Here is a 23,021-nt window from a genome sequence, read left to right on the forward strand (position 1 = left end):
CATTCACATGTCCTTCCAAATTTCTTAAATGTAAATTTACAGTTACTGCTTTTTAGTGAAAAAATTAATTGATAAATATTTTATTTATATTTATTTCAATAATTTCGCGGTTACGTTTTTTTACAAATTTTTTCTTATAAAAAATTTAAATTCACGGTTACTACTTTTTAGTGAAAATAATTAATAAATATTTAGTTATTTTTATTTTAATAATATTTTTGTTTAATATTTCGTTTTCTTGAAATTTTTTTTATTTGTATAAAAAATTTAAATTCACTATTGCAACTTTGTAATGAAAATAATCAGTTGATTAAATATTATATACTTTTTTAAAGAAAAATTTGGATTCTTTGGTCTAAACTATAAAACAAAAATTATAGACTCTTCTAGGTAGACATATATTTTTGTATTAATTTTATTTTTATTTAACCTTCTCTCTGGTGCATTAAATATTTTGTTTTGTATATTGAATTAAATTGGAATTAGTACATTCTTACAAGAAATTGATTTATGACAAAAAATAATATATATTTAAATCAAGTTAATAAATAATTCAGATGTTTAAATAAATTGTTATTACTTCTTATAAACTTTGTATATTTTTATATAATAGTTATATATAAAAATATATACGTAGGTGTCAGTCATGCCAAGAAAAAGAAATTTAAATAATGTTTCAAGAGCAGCGAAGAGAATAAGAATGTCTAGATTAATTGAACAAGAAGATGAAATTGATAAAACGTTGATAAACATAAGTGAACGTCGTATGCGATACAGAGAAAGACATGCAATGGCGAGACAAAATAAAACTGTAGGTGACAGACAGGAAAGATTAGAACGGAACAGGCAACGAAATGCTGGAAATAGAGAGAGTGAATCAATGGATCAGAGAGAATTCAGGTTGTCTACTAACAGGTAGGGTTGTGAGACAGGAAAAATTGCATGCAAGATTGAAATATTTCAATGTTTCATTTCACAGATTAATATAAATGGCTTAGGGGGTTAAGTGTGCAAAAACTGCCCCCGCATCTATTTTTCTCAAATTTGGCCCATATATTACTATCCATATGACTATAACTTTCTGCAATTTTGAACTCAAAATTCGCTTTTTTGGGGGAATTATGGAAAATAATATAGATAAGACGATTTTAGAAAAAAAATCAAAATTTTTTTTCCAAAAAAAATTTTCAAAAAATTTTTCTGAAATTTTCAAAATTTTTTTTAGGGTTATTTTTTGAAGTGACCACTTTCTCTTTTGTTGTAAAAAGTACCTTATAATGTCCCCTTTAACATATATTTTTTCCAAATTTTTTAAAAATATAGTTTTTGAGTAAAATGTCAAAAACCATGGTCATGCTATTTGTCACGTACGGTAATGCACATATATTCATATGGGCAATTTCACGTGTTAGGGTATAGCCAAATAAGTATGGAAAAAGTGACCCGAATATATTTTTTCCATTCATTCCTACCCACTTAAAAATAACTTTTTTTTGAAATTTTTAACTTAAGATTTTGTTTTTTGGAACTTATGTATGGAGGGGAAAAAATCGAAAAACGCATTTTTCTCAAAAACTACTGTATGTATTTTAATCAGCTTTGGATATGTTGAAAAGACAATTAAAGAGATTCCAAAAAAAAATTTTAAATTTTTTTAAAAAAAATTCCAAAAATCTTTTGTTTTGAAAATTTTAAAATGAAAATTTTTTGAAATTTTCAAAAAAAAAATTTTTTAGTTTTATTAAAGTGACATTTTTATGTATTTTCTCATTTCATTCTCTTATGTGATCTACTTAATAAAAAAATTTTGCTTGACATGATTTCAGGGTGTGTCACGGTAAATAACTCAAAAACCCTACCCGGTACATTTTTATGTTGTATGTAAATGGTTAATTTTAAAAAACCTGTCAAATATTTTTGCAACTTATAACTAGTGGGTTATTGAGGTTGCTAAATACAAATCTGAAGTTGATATAAAAAAATATTTTTAGACAAACAAAAAAATTTGGAAAATTTTAAAATCAAATTTTAGGATTTTTTGAGATTTTTTTACCGTGTCGCACCCTGAAATCATGTCGGGCAAAATTTTTTTATTAAGTAGATCACATAAGAGAATGAAATGAGAAAATACATAAAAATGTCACTTTAATAGAACTAAAAATTTTTTTTTTGAAAATTTCAAAAAATTTTCATTTTTAAATTTAAAAAAAAAAAGATTTTTGGAATTAAAAAAAAAAATTTGAAATTTAGTAATATATGGTTATAGTATATATATTATAGTATATTATATATGGTATAGTAATATATGGGCCAAATTTGAGAAAAATAGATGCGGGGGCAGTTTTTGCACACTTATATATGCGCATGTTCCAACGAAGGTTATGTAGGTTATATTACATAACCTAACAAACCATATTAATTAATAATTTGTTTTTAAAAAGTTTAAAATAAATGAATAATATATAAGTAATAATAAAATAATAAATATAAATAAACAATAATATAAAAATAAATATATAACATTATTAATCATTACATTACACATCTAATTTAAATTTTCCCGCTAACTTATTTAAAATATTTCAAATTTTGCATGAAATATTTAACGAAACCAAAATTTTATGAAATTTTACAACCCTACTAACAGACAACGAAATGCTGGAAATAGAGAAAATGAATCAACGGATTAAAGAGAATCAAGGCTGTCTACTAATAGACAACGGAATTATGTTAACAGAGAGAATGAATCAATGGAGCAGAGAGAATTAAGGCTATTCAGCAATCAACAGCGAAATGCTGGAAATAGAGAAAATGAATCATAAGAACAAAGAGAAATAAGGCTGTCCACAAACAGGCAACGAAATTTTGTTAACAGAGAAAATGAATCAACGGAGCAAAGAGAATTAAGGCTATCTACTAACAGGCAACGAATTGATGAAAATAGAGAGAATGAATCAACGGAGCAGAGAGAATTAAGGCTATTTAGCAATCAACAGCGAAATGCTGGAAATAGAGAAAATGAATCATAAGAACAAAGAGAAATAAGGCTGTCCACAAACAGGCAACGAAATTTTGTTAACAGAGAAAATGAATCAACGGAGCAAAGAGAATTAGGGCTATCTACTAACAGGCAACGAATTGATGAAAATAGAGAGAATGAATCAACGGAGCAGAGAGAATTGAGGCTGTCTACTAACAGGCAACGAAATGCTGGAAATAGAAAGAATAAATTAACAGAACAGAGAGAATTAAGGCTGTCTACTAATAGACAACGGAATTCTGTTAACAGAGAGAATGAATCCATGGAGCAGAGAGAATTAAGGCTATTTAATAATCAACAACGAAATGCTAGAAATAGAGAAAATGAATCATCAGAACAAAGAGAAATAAGGCTGTCCACAAACAGGCAACGGAATTATGTTAATAGAGAAAATGAATCAGAACATGAAAGAGATATTCGTTTACTAAATGATCGAGATGGACATAATGTAGTACGACAAAGGGAGACTTCAAACGAAAGAGAAACCAGGCTTACTCAAGAAAGAATGCGATATAGGTTGCAAATGGAGCAGCATAATGAAAGATTAATAGAAGAATGCCAGAGAATACAAAATATACGTATAAATGAAACTGAATCAAACGCAGTCCTAAGGCAGACAGCTGACTTAAAAAGGCGAAATATTACTAGATTGTTAGAATCAGATGATGACAGACGAACTTGACTTGACACAGAAGTAGAGAGACATAGACAGAGATGTGCGAGAATGTGGCGAGACAAGGTGGTTTCGCTTATGATCCTCTAATTGACTACTCTGAGGCAACCAACATTGGTCAGATGAATATCTTATGTCGTCATTGTAAAGCTTTGACATTTCCAGGTGAGAGTAGGGGTATGTGCTTTTCTTCTGGGAAGTTGCGGCTATTTTCTTTGCCAGAAGCACCAGAACTCCTAAGATCGTTAATTAATGGTGATCATCCTGACTCTGAAAACTTTTTACAAAATATTAGAGCCTATAACAGTGCTTTCCAAATGACATCTTTTGGTGCCAATGAAATGTACGAACCTGGATTCAGACCTACTGTTCGAATACAAGGCCAAGTGTATCATTTGATTAGCTCTTTTATGCCTCCTCTTAATGAGCCATCGACATTTCTTCAAATTTATTTTATTTCTGAGACTAATGCTCAGGTTCAAAGAAGAGTATCTATTTTTGATCATCTTAATTCGAACCTAATACTTCTGTTGCATGATTTGCTTCATCAACATAATGCTTATGTTAGAAGTTTAAAAGTTGCATTAGAATCATTGCCTTTAGATTCTAAAGAATATCGTGTTTTAATTGAAGCTGACAAACAACCACCTGGTCATCATCCTGGAAGATACAACGTGCCTTCTGTATCTGAAGTCGCTGTTGTGATGGTTGGAAATCCAAGTGATTCGAGAGATATTGTTTTAGAGACAAGGGCAGGTGTTCGGTCTAGAATATGTGACTCATCGTTCTTATGATGCCTTACAATATCCTTTAATGTTTTTATTTGGTGAAGATGGATATCACTTTCTGTATCGCCATGTTGATCTACAAACTGGTCAGTTCCTCAATAAAAAAGTCTCAGCTTTAGAGTTTTATGCCTTTCGTATAATGGTCAGACAAAATGACCCTAATCATTTGCATCAGTTTAGGCAATTGTTTAACCAATTTTTGGTTGACATGTATGCTAAAATTGAGTCTGAAAGATTGATTTTTATCCAAACTCATCAAACTCAGCTTAGAGCTGAGAATTATATTCATCTCCAAGATGCGATTAGGAGGGATGGGAATTTAGAATCTCTGGGACAAGTGGTGATTTTACCATCAAGTTTCACTGGTGGACCCAGGTACATGCATTCTCGGACGCAAGATGCATTTTGTTATGTTCGTAAGTTTGGACGTCCCGATTTATTTATTACAATTACAACCAATCCAAGGTGGTCTGAAATTTCTAATCTTTTGTTCGAAGGTCAAAGTCCTCATGATCGACATGATGTTGTTTCTAGGGTATTTCATTTAAAGTTGAAAAATTTAATGACCCTTTTGAGGAAAGGTGAAATTTTTGGAAAAGTTTCTTGCTTCATTTACTCCATAGAATGGCAAAAACGTGGTCTTCCACATGCACATATTTTGCTTTGGTTAGAAGAATCAATTCGTCCTGATCAAGTTGATGATGTAATAAGAGCTGAATTGCCTAATGTTGAAGAGGACAAAGAACTCTTTGATATAATAAAGACTCACATGATACATGGACCATGTGGACATTTTAATAGACAGTCCAGGTGTATGAAAGATGGACATTGTACAAAAAAATATCCCAAACAATTTATTAAAGAAACAGTAACAGATCACGACAGTTATCCTATTTAGACAAGGCGTTCACCTGAAGACGGTGGTTTTACAACTCTCTTTAATGTACCAGGAGAAATAATTAATATTGACAATAGATAGGTGGTACCTTACTCTCTTGTCCTCTCCCGTTCACTGAAAACTCATATCAATGTGGAGTATTGTAAAAGTGTAAAATCGATCAAGTATGTATGCAAGTATGTGAATAAAGGAAGCGACCAAGTCACAATTACTATCACAAACGAGCAAGATGAAGTAAGTCGGTATCAGTCATGGCGTTATATATAAACTTCAGAAGCGGTTTGGCGGATTCTTGAATTTCCCATACATGAGAGGTATCCACCAGTAATTCATTTAGACGTTTATCTTGAGAATGGACAAAGATTCTATTTTAGAGCAGAGAACGTGTTAGAAAGGGATGAGAATCCTCAAAATACTACTTTAATGGCATATTTTAAATTGTGTCATGTAGACAATTTTGCCAAATTGTTACTTTATTGCGAAATACCTTTTTATTTTACTTTCAATAAGCAAAGGGGTCAATTTTCTCGAAGAAAGCGAGGTAAATCCGTTGATGGTCACCCTGGAGCGTTCAAAGACCCTGCAATCGGTAGAGTTTATACAATTCATCCAAATAATAATGAGTGTTTTCATCTTCGTTTACTCCTACATCATGTGAAAGGTCCAACATCTTTTGAGAGCTTAAGAACAGTTATGGGAATGTTACATCCAACGTATAAGTCTGCTTGCAAAGCTTTAGGCCTTCTTGAAGATGATGGTCAATGGGAGCAAACCCTTCAAGAAGCTGTCGTTTCCGACAGTCCTAGAAGACTTAGAGAATGGTTCTCTGTATTAGTAGTTTTCTGTAATCCGAATGATCCTCTAGATTTATGGAACAAATTTCAAGATTCATTAACAGAAGACTACTTAAGAGAGGCTCGACAAGCAAATGAAAACGCAAATTGTGAAAATACTCCTTATCTCTATGATTTGTGTTTAAGAGCTATAGAGAATATAACCTTATGTATCGGTAATAAAAGTCTTCATGAATGTCATCTTCCATCTCCTGCTGTTGACCACATAAATATAGATTATATCAGGGAAATAAGTTACAATGTTGATGAGCTTTTGTTATATGTCTCAGAAAATGAGCCTCATCTTTCAAATAAACAATTTAACGTGTATCAAAATATGTTGTCAAGTGTGAATTATATTATATCGAAAGAAATGTTCTTTCTTAATGCTCCAGGAGGAACAGGAAAGACATTTTTAATAAAGTTGATTCTTCCTAAAATACGTAGTCAAGGTAAAATTGCAATAGCCGTGGCTCCTTCAGGCATTGCGCTACCCTTCTTCCAGGCGGTCAAACAGCACATTCGATGTTTAAAATATCCATCAACATTGAAAAAGTGGAAACCCCTGTATGTTCAATATCTAGAAACTCTGGAATTGCTAAGGTGCTTAGAGAGTGTGTTCTTATAGTGTGGGATGAATGCACTATGATAAGAACAGTTTTTTATGACGCTAAAAATTAATGGATTATGCCCTAAAAACTGATTATTATGCGAAATTATGCGTTGAAAAATTAAAAAGTGCAAATTGATGCTTTTGAAAGAAAAACGTTATTAAGGACCCAAATAAAGCTTTTAACATTATGTTAATTTTTTTTAAGAAAAACCACGAACATTTTTAAATAAAAGCAACTTATTCTCTATAAATATAGAGTAAAGGTCATCATAAAAAAATATGTTTTGCGATGACCACGGTAACAAGGAGCTGGTTTCTCAGAAATACAAAATTCAAACAAATTTAGTTAAAGTAAAAGATAAAAAAATGCTGTGGGTTCTCAGCTGTAAAAAGATATTGTTTGGGGTCATGCATAAAGCATACTTAATTTCCAAAATTTTATCCCCCCCATCTTGATACTTTTTCCATTAATGATTAATATGAAGCATGATATTTTATGGACCCCCCTTCTCCTTCAAATATCACATGCTTTATGGACGACCCCTTTCTTAAAAAAAGAAATCATTCTATTGAGGTAAGGAGTAGATTTTTATGTATTAAAAAAGCCCACTAAACTCAAGAAAAATCGGAGATTCGGTGGAGTAGTTTTTGAGAAATAGTGCGATCACCGATTTGCAAAATGCTGTTTTAAGAAAAATGAGTTTAAAATTTTATTATACTCTTTCATTAGACGAAATTTTGTTCCGGGATACAGGAAGCCAGACTTAACTGAACCTTACTTCAGATCTTTAAAGCTTTATATCTCACTCAATTTTTAAAATATCAACTTATTATTTTACAAACATATGTCTGACACCCTACCCACACAGTACCGAAACTTTCCTAAAAATTTATTAAAGATTTACTTGCGCAAACTTCGAAGAATTTACTTGCAAAGTTAGCTCAACATTTATTGAAGTGGAACATTTAAATCTTTGCAGAATTTTTACTAAACTTTGCAAGTAAATACTTCCAAGCTTGCAAGTAAATTTTTAGTAAATATTTAGGAAATTTTCGGTGTTGTGTGGGTAAACTTAGAAAAAATACAAGAAAAGAAAAACAAATTTTTTGAAAATTACAACTAGGATTGCCCTTTTAATTATGGATGATTAATTTTATTCATAAATTTATGATAAAATGTATTTATAAACAGATATTTCGTTAATGCAGATTTAGACTGTGAAATATTTTTATATTTCTTGCACAAAAAATATAATTATGCACAATTATGCAAGAATTCAAAAATTGTGCGATGAAAAAAAATTATGCGTTTTGATGCGACGTTAAATTTATTTTATTTTATTCATAAACATTATAATACGTAAAACTTTAAACTTTCTTTCAATTTTTGAAAAATATGCGATTATGCGCTTCGCACAAAGTGTAGGTCTCACTATGGCTAATAAAAAATGCATTGAAGCTTTTAATCGCACTCTTCAAGATGTTAAAAATAACAGTAATTCCATGGGCGGATTAACAATATTATTTTCAGGTGATTTTCGTCAAACTTTGCCAGTAGTATTAAGAGGAACAAGAGCAGATGAAGTAAATAAAATAAAAATACAAAAAATTCAATAAAAAGGTCTTTTTTGTGGTCCAAAATTATACGTCTATCTTTGTCGCTTAATATGAAAATTCTTCTAGGAGAAAAGCAAGGAGCCCAAGAATTTTCTAACCTTTTAATGACCATTAGAGAGGGGCAGTTAGAAGAAACCGATGGTTTAATTGACATCCCATCAAATATTGGTACAATTATTGGTTCGCAAGAAGAATTAATAGAGAAAGTATTCCCGGGGGTACATCAATTACTATCAGTACAGAGTTCTTGGCTTTGCGATCGAGCAATCCTTACACCTACTAACGAGATAGCGTTAAGAATTAACAAGAATGTGCTCTCTCTTTTCGAAGCAGAAGAAAGAACATATCTTTCTGTAAATTCTCATATCAATCAAGATGATTGCATTCATTATCCTATTGAATTCTTGGACTCCATTACTGCTCCTGGATTGCCAGCTCATGAGTTAATTCTAAAAGTTGGAGCACCAATAATGTTGTTAAGAAATATTCATCCCCCTAAACTTTGCAATGGTACACGCCTCAGAGTTAGAGCATTGCATAGATTCATTATAGAAGCCGAAATTCTTACTTGTTGTGCAGCAGGAGAGATTGTGTTCATTCCGGGTATTCCTCTCATTCCAACTAATTATTCATTCGAATTCAGAAGATTACAATTTCCAATCAGTCTCTGCTTTGCTATGACAATCAACAAGAGTCAAGGACAAACCATGTCTACAGTTGGCATTGCTCTGAGTGAGTCTGAATTCTTTTCTCATGGAGAATTTTACGTTGCGATTTCTAGAGTAGGTTCTACAACATCCATATTTATTTATGCGCCAACAGGAAGGACACGAAATGTAGTATATAAAGAAGTGTTAATGAATTAAATTATTCTTATTAAAAGAAAAATTTATAATGTACAAAAAATTATAGAATATTGTAATTATTATGTATTGTGTAAATTTGAACAAACACTTTGTATGGCTATGTATACTGTGAATAATAAATAAAACAAATCTGTACATACAGATTTGTACCTGCAAAGCACCATAAGGCACACGAATATTTAAATTTAAATATTCGAATATTTCATGGTTATGTGTAGGTGAGATGTAAGATTAGTTACCTCCATGTGGTACATCTTGGAAACAATATCATTGAGATATTTAAATTCAACAAAGTTTAAATTAGATTTGGTAAGTTATAATAAAATATAAAAATTAAAAATATTTCAGTGACATTGGCTGAATACCAATCAAACAAAGTGTTATTCAAAGCATTGAAATTTATAAAGAAATAAAAAAAGCTTAATGTGCTAAAATAATTTTTTCGAAGGTACGAATAAATTTATCTACACAGGAACTACAAACCCGTCGAAGACGGGTACGACAGCTAGTTATAAATAAAACGGTTGACAATTTATACCAGTGGAACATTTTCTAAGGGTTTTGGATGGGCTCTTTCCGATTCCAGTGTTAATAAATTTCGTTTAAACCAAAATTAAATATAGCGGTTTTAATATCAAAAAACACAAAAAAATTTAATATTTTCAAGTTTGACATTTTTTTTCACCTCGAAAAAGTGTAAGAATAAAATTCTATTTTCAACCATCGGTGCATAAAAATTATACACTTTCGAGAAAAGTTAAGTAGAATTTAAAATTTCAAGATTGCGGGCCAATATTGCGTCAAATCTAAAGTAAAGTTTGAAAATTTTAGGCAATATTCTTCATATTGCCCAAAAGTCAATGAATTCGCCTGAATTTTGTTAGTCAGAGGTTTTCGGTGTCGCTGACTACGAATATGAACTCTTATTTTCAAAAATTTTAAATGGTGGATTCAATATGGCGGACGAGTTTTATAAAAATTCATCGAATTCACTTGAAACTTGTCCCTGGAGGGTTTTTTGGGTTGATAATTACGAATATGAAATTCATTTTTTAAAATTCAAAATGGCGGATTCAATATGGCGGACTTAATTTTTTAAATTTATCAAATACACTTGAAACTTGTTACTTGGGGGTTTTTGTATAGTCGCTAATTACAAATTTGATAATAATTTTTAAAAAAATTTAATTCAGAATCTCTTGGCGGACAGCAAAATTGAAAAACTTATCTAATTGGTGTCCGGTGTTGTTTATGCACATAATTAGAAAGATATCAAGTGTATATCTTGTAAGCGATACGTATATATACACATTTTGACACCGGGAACCAATTAGATGAGTTTTTCAATGTTGCTGTCCACCAAGAGATTTGAAATTAAAATTTTTTAAAAACTATCATTAAATCAATCTTTTACGTACGAGAAATAGTAAATATAGTGAAGGAGAATAAAACGAAAACATTCGGATAAATAGTTTTTAAAAATTAGTTTACTCCAACGTTTCGAAATCTAAATGATTTTCTCTTAAGGGAGTCTATAAAAATATAAAATAATATACAAAAATTATAAAATAATAAACATAATAAATAATATATTATTAATATATAATATGCAAATAATATACAAAAAAATATAAATTAATATATCTACAAAAAATAAAATAATATACAAAAAAATATAAAATAATATACAAAAAAAGGATATGTGACCTGGACAGTGGAAAGAGACCTTACGTGCGAAAACAAGTTTTCGAGAAAACAGCAGTTAAAGTTTAACTTAGAAAAATCCTTGTAACTTTTTTAAATATTAATATTTTTTAATCAATTTAGGCTTATTTTCTTTACCGTGGATCACAGTATCAAAATAAAAAACATACAAGTAATGAAATTTTTTTTAATAATTGTTTATATAAATTAATAACAAACTCCCCAAACATACAATGAAAAAATTTAAAGACAGAGCATCTTTTTTTGAGTTATTAAATTTCAAAGAATAAATTGCGTCCCGGGCGCCTCGTCTGACGCCGGTTGCCACGCGGCTCAGTGCAACCGCGACGCAGCGCGCCGCAATTTATTCTTTGAAATTTAATAACTCAAAAACAAAAAAAAGGGCATTCTGAAAATTTACATGCCGATAGGAAAAAACCTCAGCTTTCGTTTGCAATAATTTATTTAAAAAAAACGGTCTGATTTTTGGGAAATTGAAAATGAAATATTAATTATCAAAAATTAAGGTAAATTTTTAAAATATTAAAAAATAAAATACACTTTTGGAAAGAGGACGAAAAAACCTTTCAGAAACATATTCTAAAAGATTTTTCCCATTACAAGTATGTTCAGAAAAAAATCACAAAGTAGCCGGTGTTAGCAAAATTGGTCAAATTGTGACCCCCCTCTACCCCCTCCAAATTTTTAAAAAAATCAAAAATATTTTTTGGGGCACATTTCTACTTGATAGAACAACAAATTTCCTGAGTTTCAATTTTTCTCAAGAAGTTGAAATTTCAACTTAGAACATTTCACGTAAAATGCCTCATATATATACCCTAAGAAAATGCAAAAAAAATCGACATTTTGAAAATCGTGACTGTATATAACCCCTTAAAGACGCTGCACCTGCTCTACACCCCACAATGCGCTTTTCTAATTTTGTCTGCAACTTCAAAAATATTTCTCGAATCTTAATAAAAAATTTTTTCACAACAGGCAAATATATATACTTTAAGAAAATGCAAAAAAAAATAATCGATTTTTTGAAAATCGTGACTGTATATAACCCCTTAATAAATAAATATTCGTCATAAAGAAATAAAAATATATTCACCCATCAAACGTCAGAGAAAACATAGAGTTTGGAGTCATAACTAAAATAAATGAGAATCGAAATTATAATAAAGAATTTAGAGTGAATAAAGTAAAATAAAATATAAAAATTTTAAATTAAAAAATATAATAGTTACTTAATTAAAATAATAAATAAAATAATAAAAAATGAAGTTGAGAATAACATACCTAGAAAAGATTATAAAACCAATTTTGTAATAAATAAATAAACATTAACATCATAGTTAAATAAATAAATTAACACTGATAAACTTGGACATTATAATGACACACATTTATAATAACACACCACAGAAATTTTTAAAAAAAGTACTTAAATAAATTAAAACGAAATAAATTAAAACAAAATAAATTAAAACTCTGCGTGTGAAGTCAAAATTAAAACTAAACTCCAAACACTATCGATTCTGTACATCAATTGTTAAATAAAGACAAAAACTGGAAATAATTTAAAATCATTTCGTATGAACTATCAAAATTATCTAAATCAGTTACTTTATTTAAACTATTACTTCCTTCTTTTATAAAAAACATTTCTGAGAAAAGTTTTTTACTAAGAGTAGGTTCAATATCTAGCACTTCAAATTTATCCCATTTATAAAAGTGATTACTAATAACATTATGATATTTTACATTTAAGTTAATATTACTCTTATGTTCCTTAGTGCGAATATATAATGGTCTTTTTGTTTGTTCTATATAAGATTTCCCACAATTACATTGAAATTTATACACACAGTTGCATTGATTATGTCTCTCAAGCTTATCTTTCCCTAGTTTAATAAAATTATCTAGTTTTGAATTAACACTAAAAATTGATTTAATATTAAATGTTTTCAATAATCTTTTTATGTTTTCTGAAATTGATCCATAATATGGAAAAACTATCTTCTTATCATTATTATTTTTATAGGGAAATGTCACATTGAGTGGACCGCCACTTTGAGTGGACCACTTGAGCTTTTAAGTTATCTGACAGCGGAAACGTGAAATAAATAAAACGAATAGCAGTACCGCACCTAGAAACCGTAAGAAATTATGTTCCGCGATAATCATATACGTTATTGTTTGATGTAACGCATTTATAAGAACACAAACCAAAATAGAAGTCGCTCTTACAATGAGTAAAGTGATTCGGAAGTGTAAAAGTAGTGTAAAATTTAAGTTTTAAAAGGTAACTTATTTTTTTCCTACTACTTTGGACATTGAAATTGATTGTCTTAGTTTAATTAAGTGATAATTTTGATTCAAAAACAAATTGTGGTGTCTGCCATAAACAGTTGCATGGCACCATGAGTGGACCACTGTTTATAACCACGAGTGGACTGCCTGTTTTTTATATTTTTAATGTCAGTTTACCATTTTTATGGAAATTAATTGACAATAAATTGGTTTGAAACTATGTTTTATGTTCTGAGTCATTCCATTATATTTCGACTAAAGTCGTTGCCGACTAATTTTAAAAAATTGTAATATTTTGCAGGAATGATTTTAAAGATATTAGGATCACCGAACAAAAAGAACTTTTTAAATATTTTTTATATTTATTGTAAAATAAGCATCTAAAGTATATGAAGTCGTAAAAACTGACACTTTTTCATCTAATAGAAAATATTAAAGAAAACACATAATTTACTATAAAAACGTAAAAAAATTATTAGAATTTATTAAGAATGAATTATTTTATTATTATAAATTGATAGAAACAATTATTAATAAGAAATATTAAATAAAAAATAATTTTAAAGTTTCCATGGAAAATAACCTATTTTTGCAAATTTCATTAACTAAATATGAGAAAGAGAAATCATTAAATTGGATAAAACCTTATGAAATATAAAGTACCTGTGATTAACTTTTAGTTTTTCTTATCACTTTCTTCCTGTTTTCTTCACAAATATTAAAAAATAAGCAATTAAAATTGGCACTTTGCTTATTTTTACGATTTTCAAATGTAAATAACTTCTGCCTAGAAAAATAAAAAATTACGAAAATTGGGCAATAATTAATTCATCACTAGATACACTCACTGGAAAAAGATTTTCTTTGGTCCCGAAGCTATTTCTCGAATTAATTAACTTTAAACTTTTTACTATTTTTATCAGGTTAATACATGTCGACGCCTCCCGTTCATATAATGCTTATTGAAAAACAAATGCAAGATTATTCTTATTCAGTTTTTAGTGCAAGACAATTCTTATTCGATTTTCCGTGCAATAAAATGCTTATTCAAAATTGTGTGCAAAACAATTGCCACTGACAGAACAATAAATGTAACCCTAAATCATCTTTTTAATATTAAATTGCAATTAAATATCTGAGAATTTCAGTGCGTATCTATTGTTATTAGAAAATTTAATACTTGATTATCTCTTACGTATTAAAAAAAATATTGTTTAAGCAATTGTAATTAAAAATTATATTCAATTGAAAATTTTATAAAACTCATAGTGTAAGCTAATTTCAGATTGTACTTTTTAGCATAGAATTTTGAATAAGCATTTTATTGCACGGAAAATCGAATAAGAATTGTCTTGCACTAAAAACTGAATAAGAATGATCTTGCATTTGTTTTTCAATAAGCATTATATGAACGGGAGGCGTCGATGTGTTTTTTAAAGGACGAAGTTAGCTCTTCTTGTTTAATCGTTTTGAACCAACTTCAGTTTTAAAGAAATCACATGTATTAACCTGATAAAAATAGTAAAAAGTTTAAAGTTAATTAATTCGAGAAATAGCTTCGGGACAAAAGAAAATCTTTTTCCAGTAAGTGTATCTAGTGATGAATTAATTATTGCCCAATTTTCGTAATTTTTCATTTTTCTAGGCAAAAGTTATTTACATTTGAAAATCGTGAAAATAAGCAAAGTGCCAATTTTAATTGCTTATTTTTTAATATTTGTGAAGAAAACAGGAAGAAAGTGATAAGAAAAACTAAAAGTTAATCACAGGTACTTTATATTTCATAAGGTTTTATCCAATTTAATGATTTCTCTTTCTCATATTTAGTTAATGAAATTTGCAAAAATAGGTTATTTTCCATGTAAACTTTAAAATTACTTTTTATTTAATATTTCTTATTAATAATTGTTTCTATCAATTTATAATAATAAAATAATTCATTCTTAATAAATTCTAATAATTTTTTTACGTTTTTATAGTAAATTATGTGTTTTCTTTAATATTTTCTAATAGATGAAAAAATGTCAGTTTTTACGACTTCATATACATTAGATGCTTATTTTACAATAAATATAAAAAATATTTAAAAAATTCTTTTTGTTCGGTGATCCTAATATCTTTAAAATCATTCCTGCAAAATATTACAATTTTTTAAAATTAGTCGGCAACGACTTTAGTCGAAATATAATGGAATGACTCTTCTTTATTAATTTTTTGTGATTTTAATGTGATATGTGCCAAAATTATTAAAAATGGTTTCACTTGTAAACATTTCGACACAATCATGGTCTGAAGCTGCATAAGCATAAATTTTGTTTTAATATATCAGAAATATTAAATAAATTAAAGAATTTAGAATAACTTTTAAAATTTTTTAGGAGTGGTCCACTCAAGGTTACACTTTTTTCATTCCTTAAAAATTTGCAATTTTTTTATATTCAATTGTTTTTTCTAAATAAAAGAAAATCAAAGCTATTATGGTATAAACACTTATCTAGGGATCTAAACTAAAGCTTGGAATAGAAGCCTCCGATTAATTAGCTTTCATAAAGAATTTTTTGGAAAAGAAGCTTAGGCGGTCCACTCAAGGTGACATTACCCTAGTTATCTTTAATATCACTAATTTGATTATTATTAAATAATTATTATTATTATTCAATATTATTATTATTCAATAATTATTATTCAATAATTATTTGGTTCCCATTGTTAATTTCTGAAATCCATTTTTGTACATGTTGATTTATAAATTTATCAGGACAATTGTTTAGTTTTAAATCTAATTTAAATAAATTAATATTTTTATTATGAAAAGTTTTATTAGAATGTTTTAATGCTGTATCAACTAAATTTTTAATAATTGCAATTTTATGTTGTAAAGGATGCTTGGAATAATAGTTCAAAAGTCTACCTGAATATGTATCTTTTATGTACCAATTAATAATAATACCATCATCATTGTGGTTCCTAATAATTTTAATATTCGGAAAATTAATTTCTCTATTACATTCCAACTCATGAGTGAACTGCAATCTGTCATAAAAGGAATTGAAGGCATCAATAATAATTTCAATTTTATTTTGTGGAACACATAGAAATGTGTTTTCAACATATCTCTTATATGAGATGATTTCAAAATCTAAATTTCTAATAATATATTCCTCCATATCTTGCATAACAATATCTTCCAAGATTGGAGAAATAGAAGAACCCATAGGAGTACTAAACTTTTGTCTTTAAAATTTATTGTTAAATTGAAAATACATATTGTTCATGATAAAAACTATACTATTTTTGAAATCATCATTCGGAATTTTAGTTTCTTTCTCAATATAATGCCATCTGTCCTCAATTCCCTTTTTTTGTATATTATTTTATTTTTAGTATATTAATTTATATCTTTTTATATATTATTTGCATATTATTTTTATATTTTGTTGTACAGTGCCGCTCTATAACTTTTGCCTACCCTACAGCGATTCAACATTTTACAAAACATTTTTTTTTAGAAAAAAAATTTTTTAACGTATTTTTTGAAAAAAAAAACTTTTGCATTTTTTATATTTTTAAGTATTAATCGTAAAAATTTGCAACTTTTCCTTACCAAATACCAAATATCTACGATTAATACTTAAAAATATAAAAAATGCAAAAAAATTTTTGCAATGAACAATTTATGTTCTTAAAATTTTTTTTTAAACGAACCGTTTTTGAGTTATCAACAATTGAAAAAAATGGCTAATTTTTTAAACAAATAATCATATTGTTCTTAAAAATTATCGTAAAAATTTTTTGAAAAATGCGTTTTAAAGGTCTTAAAACCAGCTTTTAAATAATATAACTGCGATTAACCATGCGATGATTTTCTAATAAACTGTATCACTTAAAAAAAACCAAAAAAATTGAAAAATTTTATGTTACAATAATTTTTTTTAAATATTAATAAATTAATTTTTTTAATTTTTGTTTTATATAGTGTTAAAGCTTAGAAAAAGAGCTTTAAAAGGAGACCTTTTTTAACTTTTTAACTTTAATAATAAACAAAATACAAAACTTTTGTAAAGTGTTTAATCGCTGTAGGGTGGGCAAAAGTTATTGAGCGGCACTGTATATTATTTTATAATTTTTGTATATATTTATTTTTTGCTGACGAATGTTTATTTATTAATTTTTTTTGTAAGATATTATTATAATCTTTTTATTATTTATGAATAAATGTTAGATTAATTATATTTTTTTTGAAATTTATTTATTTTAAAATTTTATAATTTTTTTGATTGACGAATGTTAAGTATATTCTTTTTTTGTATATTATTTTATATATTATTTTATATTTTTTTGTATATTAATTTATATTTTTTTGTATATTATTTGCATGTTAACTAATTAATATGCATACTAACTAATAATAATACCTAATAATAACTAATAATATTTGCATACTAACTAATTTTTAAAAACTATTTGTCTGAATGTTTTCCTTTTATTCTCCTTCACTATAAAACTATCATCATATTAGTAATAAGCGACCACAAAAACCTACGAGTAACAAGTTACAAGTGAATTTAATCAATTTTAACAAATAAATCCGCCATAGTGAATCCGTCGTTTTGAATTTTTTTAAATGAATTTCATATTCGTAATCAGCGACCCCAAAAAACCCTGAGTGTCAAGTTTTAAGTGAATTCGATAAATTTTTGTAAAACTTGTCCGCCATTTTGGATCAGCCATTTTAAATTTTTAAAAATGAAGGTGATATTTGTAATCAGCGACTCCAAAAAATCCCCGAGTAACAAAATTCAGTCGAATTCATCGACTTTTTGTCAATATATGAAGAATATTGCCCAAAATTTTCAAATTTTACTTTAGATTTGACGCCATATTGGCCCGCCATCTTGAAATTTTAAATTCAACTTCACTTTTCTCGAAAGTGTAATTTTTATGCACCGATGGTTAAAATAGAATTTTATTCTTACACTTTTTCGAGGTGAAAAAAATGTGAAACTTGAAAAAATGAAATTTTTTTTGTGTTTTTTGACATTAAAACCGCCATATTTAATTTTAGTTTGGACTAAATTTATTTTTAACACAGGAATCGGAATGAGCACAACCAAAACCTTTAGAAAATGTACCTCTGTGTAACGATCCTAATTATTATATCCCTAATGTTTTCCGATTTTATTTTAATATTAATTAAAATAGGGACGGGGTTTGGTAAACACAAGAAAATACTTTAGTTGAACATATATATATATATATATATATATATATATATATATATATATATATATATATATATATATATATATTTTTTGAAATTAGAATAAAATGAAAAATAAGAGATGAACACGGGATTTCCAAATATTAGTGTATAAGTGGTTTCTACCTTGGACAATGGGTGATCCTGATCGTTAAAGTATAATGGCACTAGTCTAAGAATGGTTGACTGAGTGAATGCAGTATTGTGTGACTTGAGACAGGAACCATAACAGCAAATTTGACTTCCAGATTTATCTTCAAAAATGCACCTTTGAAATACACGTAGAGTAAAGGACCACCACTAAGACAGGATTTTTTAGAGCATTGTGTCGCAGACAACCACTTGTTATAGATTAAATTTGTAGACTGGACTTGTACGGAGCACCACTTCTCAATTTGAGACTTATAATATTGACGACTACATTTTCTTGACTCAACTGCTGTTGATGGTCTGGCTCTTATACCCAAATTTGCCTGTAATTGTTCACGTTTCCATGTATTTTAGGAATTGTTCACTTTTTCATGTATTTTACGAATTGTTCACTTTCCCATGCATTTTTAGAAACCCTATGTTACAGGAACACTTGTGGTGACTCACTATTAGATCGCACGTGTACATTTCCCATTACTAGAAACCTACACTTTGTGCAAAGCGCATAATCGCATAATTTTCAAAAATTGAAAGAAAGTTTAAAGTTTTACGTATTATAATGTTTATGAATAAAATAAAATAAATTTAACGTCGCATCAAAACGCATAATTTTTTTTCATTGCACAATTTTTGAATTCTCGCATAATTGTGCATAATTATATTTTTTGTGCAAGAAATATAAAAATATTACACAGTCTAAATCTGCATTAACGAAATATCTGTTTATAAATACATTTTATCATAAATTTATGAATAAAATTAATCATCCATAATTAAAAGGGCAATCTTAGTTGTAATTTTCAAAAAATCGGTTTTTCTTTTCTTGTATTTTTTCTAAGTTTACCCACACAACACCGAAAATTTCCTAAATATTTACTAAAAATTTACTTCCAAGCTTGGAAGTATTTACTTGCAAAGTTTAGTGAAAATTCTGCAAAGATTTAAATGCCCCACTTCAATAAATGTTGAGCTAACTTTGCAAGTAAATCTTTAATAAATTTTTAGGAAAGTTTCGGTACTGTGTGGGTAGGGTCTCAGACATATGATTGTAAAATAACACAGGCATACAAAAAAATAAAAAAGTCAAAACCCAGAGGTTACACCCCCCTTTCCCCATGTTTTTGGGGTCGCTGAAACCGAATATGACCATGAAAATTTTTTTTCATCGGCCATTTTCCCGCTACCACCCTCTTATACCTGCTCCCGGGGGTTGGAATTTCAGTTTTAAAAAAAGTGGAGTAGGGTGTCTATTCCTATGTTTTTTGGGTCGCTAAAACCAAAAAAGACTACCAAAAACAAATTCTTCCCTCCATTAACCCCCTACAACCCCCTTAACACCCGAAAGGTGGGTGGTCGAAATTCGAATTTTCACGAAAAGTCGATTACGATGTCTAAACCTACGTTTTTTGGGTCGCTGAAACCAAAAAAGATTCCCTAAATCAAATCCTTTCCACCCGATCCCCTACAACCCCCTGTAATAATTTTTTACAAATAAAACGAACCGATTTTTGGGAGATTGAAAATTATATATTAATTATCAAAAATTATTGCAGGGGGTTGTAGGATGTTGAGGGTGGAAAGGATTTGATTTTGGTAGTCTTTTTTGGTTTCGGCGACCCAAAAAACGTAGGTTTAGACACCGTAATCGACTTTTCGTGAAAATTCGAATTTCGACCCCCCACCTTTCGGGTGTTAAGGGGGTTGTAGGGGATTAAGGGAGGGAAGAATTTGTTTTTGGTAGTCTTTTTTGGTTTTAGCAACCCAAAAAACATAGGAATAGACACCCTACTCCACTTTTTTTTAAACTGAAATTTCAACCCCCGGGAGCAGGTGTAAGGGGGTGGTAGCGGGAAAATGGCCGATGAAAAAAAATTTTCATGGTCTTATTCGGTTTCAGCGACCCCAAAAACATGGGGATAGGGGGGTGTGACCTCTGGGTTTTGACTTTTTTATTTTTTTGTGTGCCTGTGTAATAAGTTGATATTTTAAAAATTAAGTGAGATATAAAGCTTTAAAAATCTGAAGTAAGGTTTAGTTAAGTCCGGATTCCTGTAGCCCGGAACAAAATTACGTCTAATGAAAGAGTATGATAAAATTTTAAACTCGTTTTTCTTAAAACAGCATTTTTCAAATCGGTGATCGCACTATTTCTCAAAAACTACTGCACTGAATCTCCTATTTTTCTTGAGTTTAGTGGGCTTTTTTAATACATAAAGCACGTGATATTTGAAGGAGTAGGGGGGTCCATAAAATATCATGCTTCATATTAATCATTATTGGAAAAAGTATCAAGATGGGGGGGGGATAAAATTTCGGAAATTAAGTATGCTTTATGGATGACCCTAAACAATATCTTTTTACAGCTGAGAACCCACAGCATTTTTTTTATCTTTTACATTAACTAAATTCGTTTGAATTTTGTATTTCTGAGAAACCAGCTCCTTGTTACCGTGGTCATCGCAAAACATATTTCTTCTGATGACCTTTACGCTATATTTATAGAGAATAAGTTGCTTTATTTAAAAATGTTGGTGGTTTTTCTTAAAAAAATTTAGCATAATGTTAAAAGCTTTATTTAGGTCCTTAATAACGTTTTTCTTTCAAAAGCATCAATTTGCACTTTTTAATTTTTCAACGCATAATTTCGCATAATAATCAGTTTTTCAGGGCATAATCCAGTAATTTTCAGCGTCATAAAATACTGTCCTTACCCATTACTCATATCTTATTTTATAATTTTGTTATTAATTGTTTATAATTGATTTACAATTTGTTATTTGGTAATTATAATTGTTTAAATTTGTTATTATTTAGTATTACAATTCTGCTGTTGTTGATGTTATTATTATAATTCTGTTATTTAATATTTATTATTACAATTTATTATTGTTTATTATTATTATTGTTTGTTATATTTATGTATTATTATTTATAGTTATTATTTATAATAATATGTAAATAACAATTATTTATTAACTTTTATTATTATTAATTATTATGATTATATTATTAATTATTGGGTCAGTCCATTATATTTCACCTTAAGTCGTTGCGGCTTATTTTTAGAAAAATCTCATAATTTGTAGAAATAATGTTTAATATCTTTAGAATTCACTTTTGATAATTATTTTCAAAAATTTTTTGAATTAAACGTATAATTTTAATTTTTTAATTGAGTTGTACAGAGAAAAGGTTAGTTTGACAGCCATGGAAATTTAATAAGAAAGCATGGAAACAATTTGGAGAATACAAATTTTTTGACTGATATTTGTTAAAAATGTGTAAATTTACTTGTATAAATAGATTATTATGTAAATATACCAAACATAATAGATAAAAATTAATTTCAAAACTCACCTATGAAATGTCAAAAATCACGACACTTCAATATTGAATATTTCTAAAAAGTTAATAAATATTAAAAAATGTATTGCTGCTTAATATTAAGTAAATTTAATGTAATTTCATATTATGTGATGATTTTTTAGTTTTACAATAAATAAATGTTGAAAAATTTACTTATAATATTGAGTCTTTCATGATTTTCGGTGATTTCAATCACTTGTATCTCCTCTGGCGATTAACGAAAAAATCCACTTTTGGTGTTAATATTTAAGTTGGGCCTTCTTTTCCATTTTATCAAATTTTGGCGATGGAGAACGAGCTGCTTCTACTTTTATTCATGTTTAAAAAGTCTGCTTCCAAAAACGAATTTATTGGTTAAAATGCAAGTAGTTTTATAAAACTGAAGTTGGCTGTCTCGATAGTTTTGCAAACATCTACTTGTATTTTAACCAAAAAATTCAATTTTGGAACAAGATTTATTAAATATGAATAAAAGTGGAAGCAGCTCGTTCTCCATCGCCAAAATTTGATAAAATGGAAAAGAAGGCCCAACTTAAATATTAACACCAAAAGTGGATTTTTTCGTTAATCGCCAGAGGAGATACAAGTGATTGAAATCACCGAAAATCATGAAAGACTCAATATTATAAGTAAATTTTTCAACATTTATTTATTGTAAAACTAAAAAATCATCACATAATATGAAATTACATTAAATTTACTTAATATTAAGCAGAAATACATTTTTTAATATTTATTAACTTTTTAGAAAGATTCAATTGAAGTGTCGTGATTTTTGACATTTTATAGGTAAGTTTTGAAATTAATTTTTATCTATTATGTTTGGTATATTTACATAATAATCTATTTATACAAGTAAATTTACACATTTTTAACAAATATCAGTCAAAAAAT

The 23,021-nt window shown here is 28.2% G+C and overlaps 3 protein-coding genes across 3 annotated transcripts in view; 2 read left to right on the top strand and 1 right to left on the bottom strand.

The window, feature by feature from the left end:
* LOC122507575 (DNA-dependent metalloprotease dvc-1-like) overlaps window positions 1-9,242 on the bottom strand; it is a 43,749-nt gene extending 34,507 nt beyond the window's left edge. The window contains exon 1 of the mRNA XM_043620370.1: window positions 9,031-9,242. The gene's annotated coding sequence lies outside the window, so the exon portion shown is untranslated. The remainder of the gene's footprint in view (window positions 1-9,030) is intronic.
* LOC122507576 lies at window positions 4,710-5,399 on the top strand. Its single transcript, XM_043620371.1, has one exon. The coding sequence runs from the start codon at window positions 4,710-4,712 to the stop codon at window positions 5,397-5,399; it is 690 nt and encodes a 229-aa protein (XP_043476306.1).
* LOC122507577 lies at window positions 5,629-9,328 on the top strand. Its single transcript, XM_043620372.1, has 3 exons — window positions 5,629-5,633; window positions 5,933-6,835; window positions 8,578-9,328. The coding sequence occupies exons 1-3, from the start codon at window positions 5,629-5,631 to the stop codon at window positions 9,326-9,328; spliced, it is 1,659 nt and encodes a 552-aa protein (XP_043476307.1).
* Window positions 9,329-23,021: the final 13,693 nt, after the last annotated feature.

This window comes from Leptopilina heterotoma, unplaced genomic scaffold (assembly GCF_015476425.1).
Source record: "Leptopilina heterotoma isolate Lh14 unplaced genomic scaffold, ASM1547642v1 Lhet_474, whole genome shotgun sequence".
Classification (NCBI taxonomy): domain Eukaryota; kingdom Metazoa; phylum Arthropoda; class Insecta; order Hymenoptera; family Figitidae; genus Leptopilina; species Leptopilina heterotoma.

Excerpts from the sequence above, each read along its gene's own strand:
- LOC122507576 (XM_043620371.1), top strand. The coding sequence starts at position 4,710 with ATGTATGCTAAAATTGAGTCTGAAAGATTGATTTTTATCCAAACTCAT.
- LOC122507577 (XM_043620372.1), top strand. Across the intron at positions 6,836-8,577 it reads GAAACTCTGGAATTGCTAAG|AGAGGGGCAGTTAGAAGAAA; the intron begins GTGCTTAGAGAG and ends AATGACCATTAG.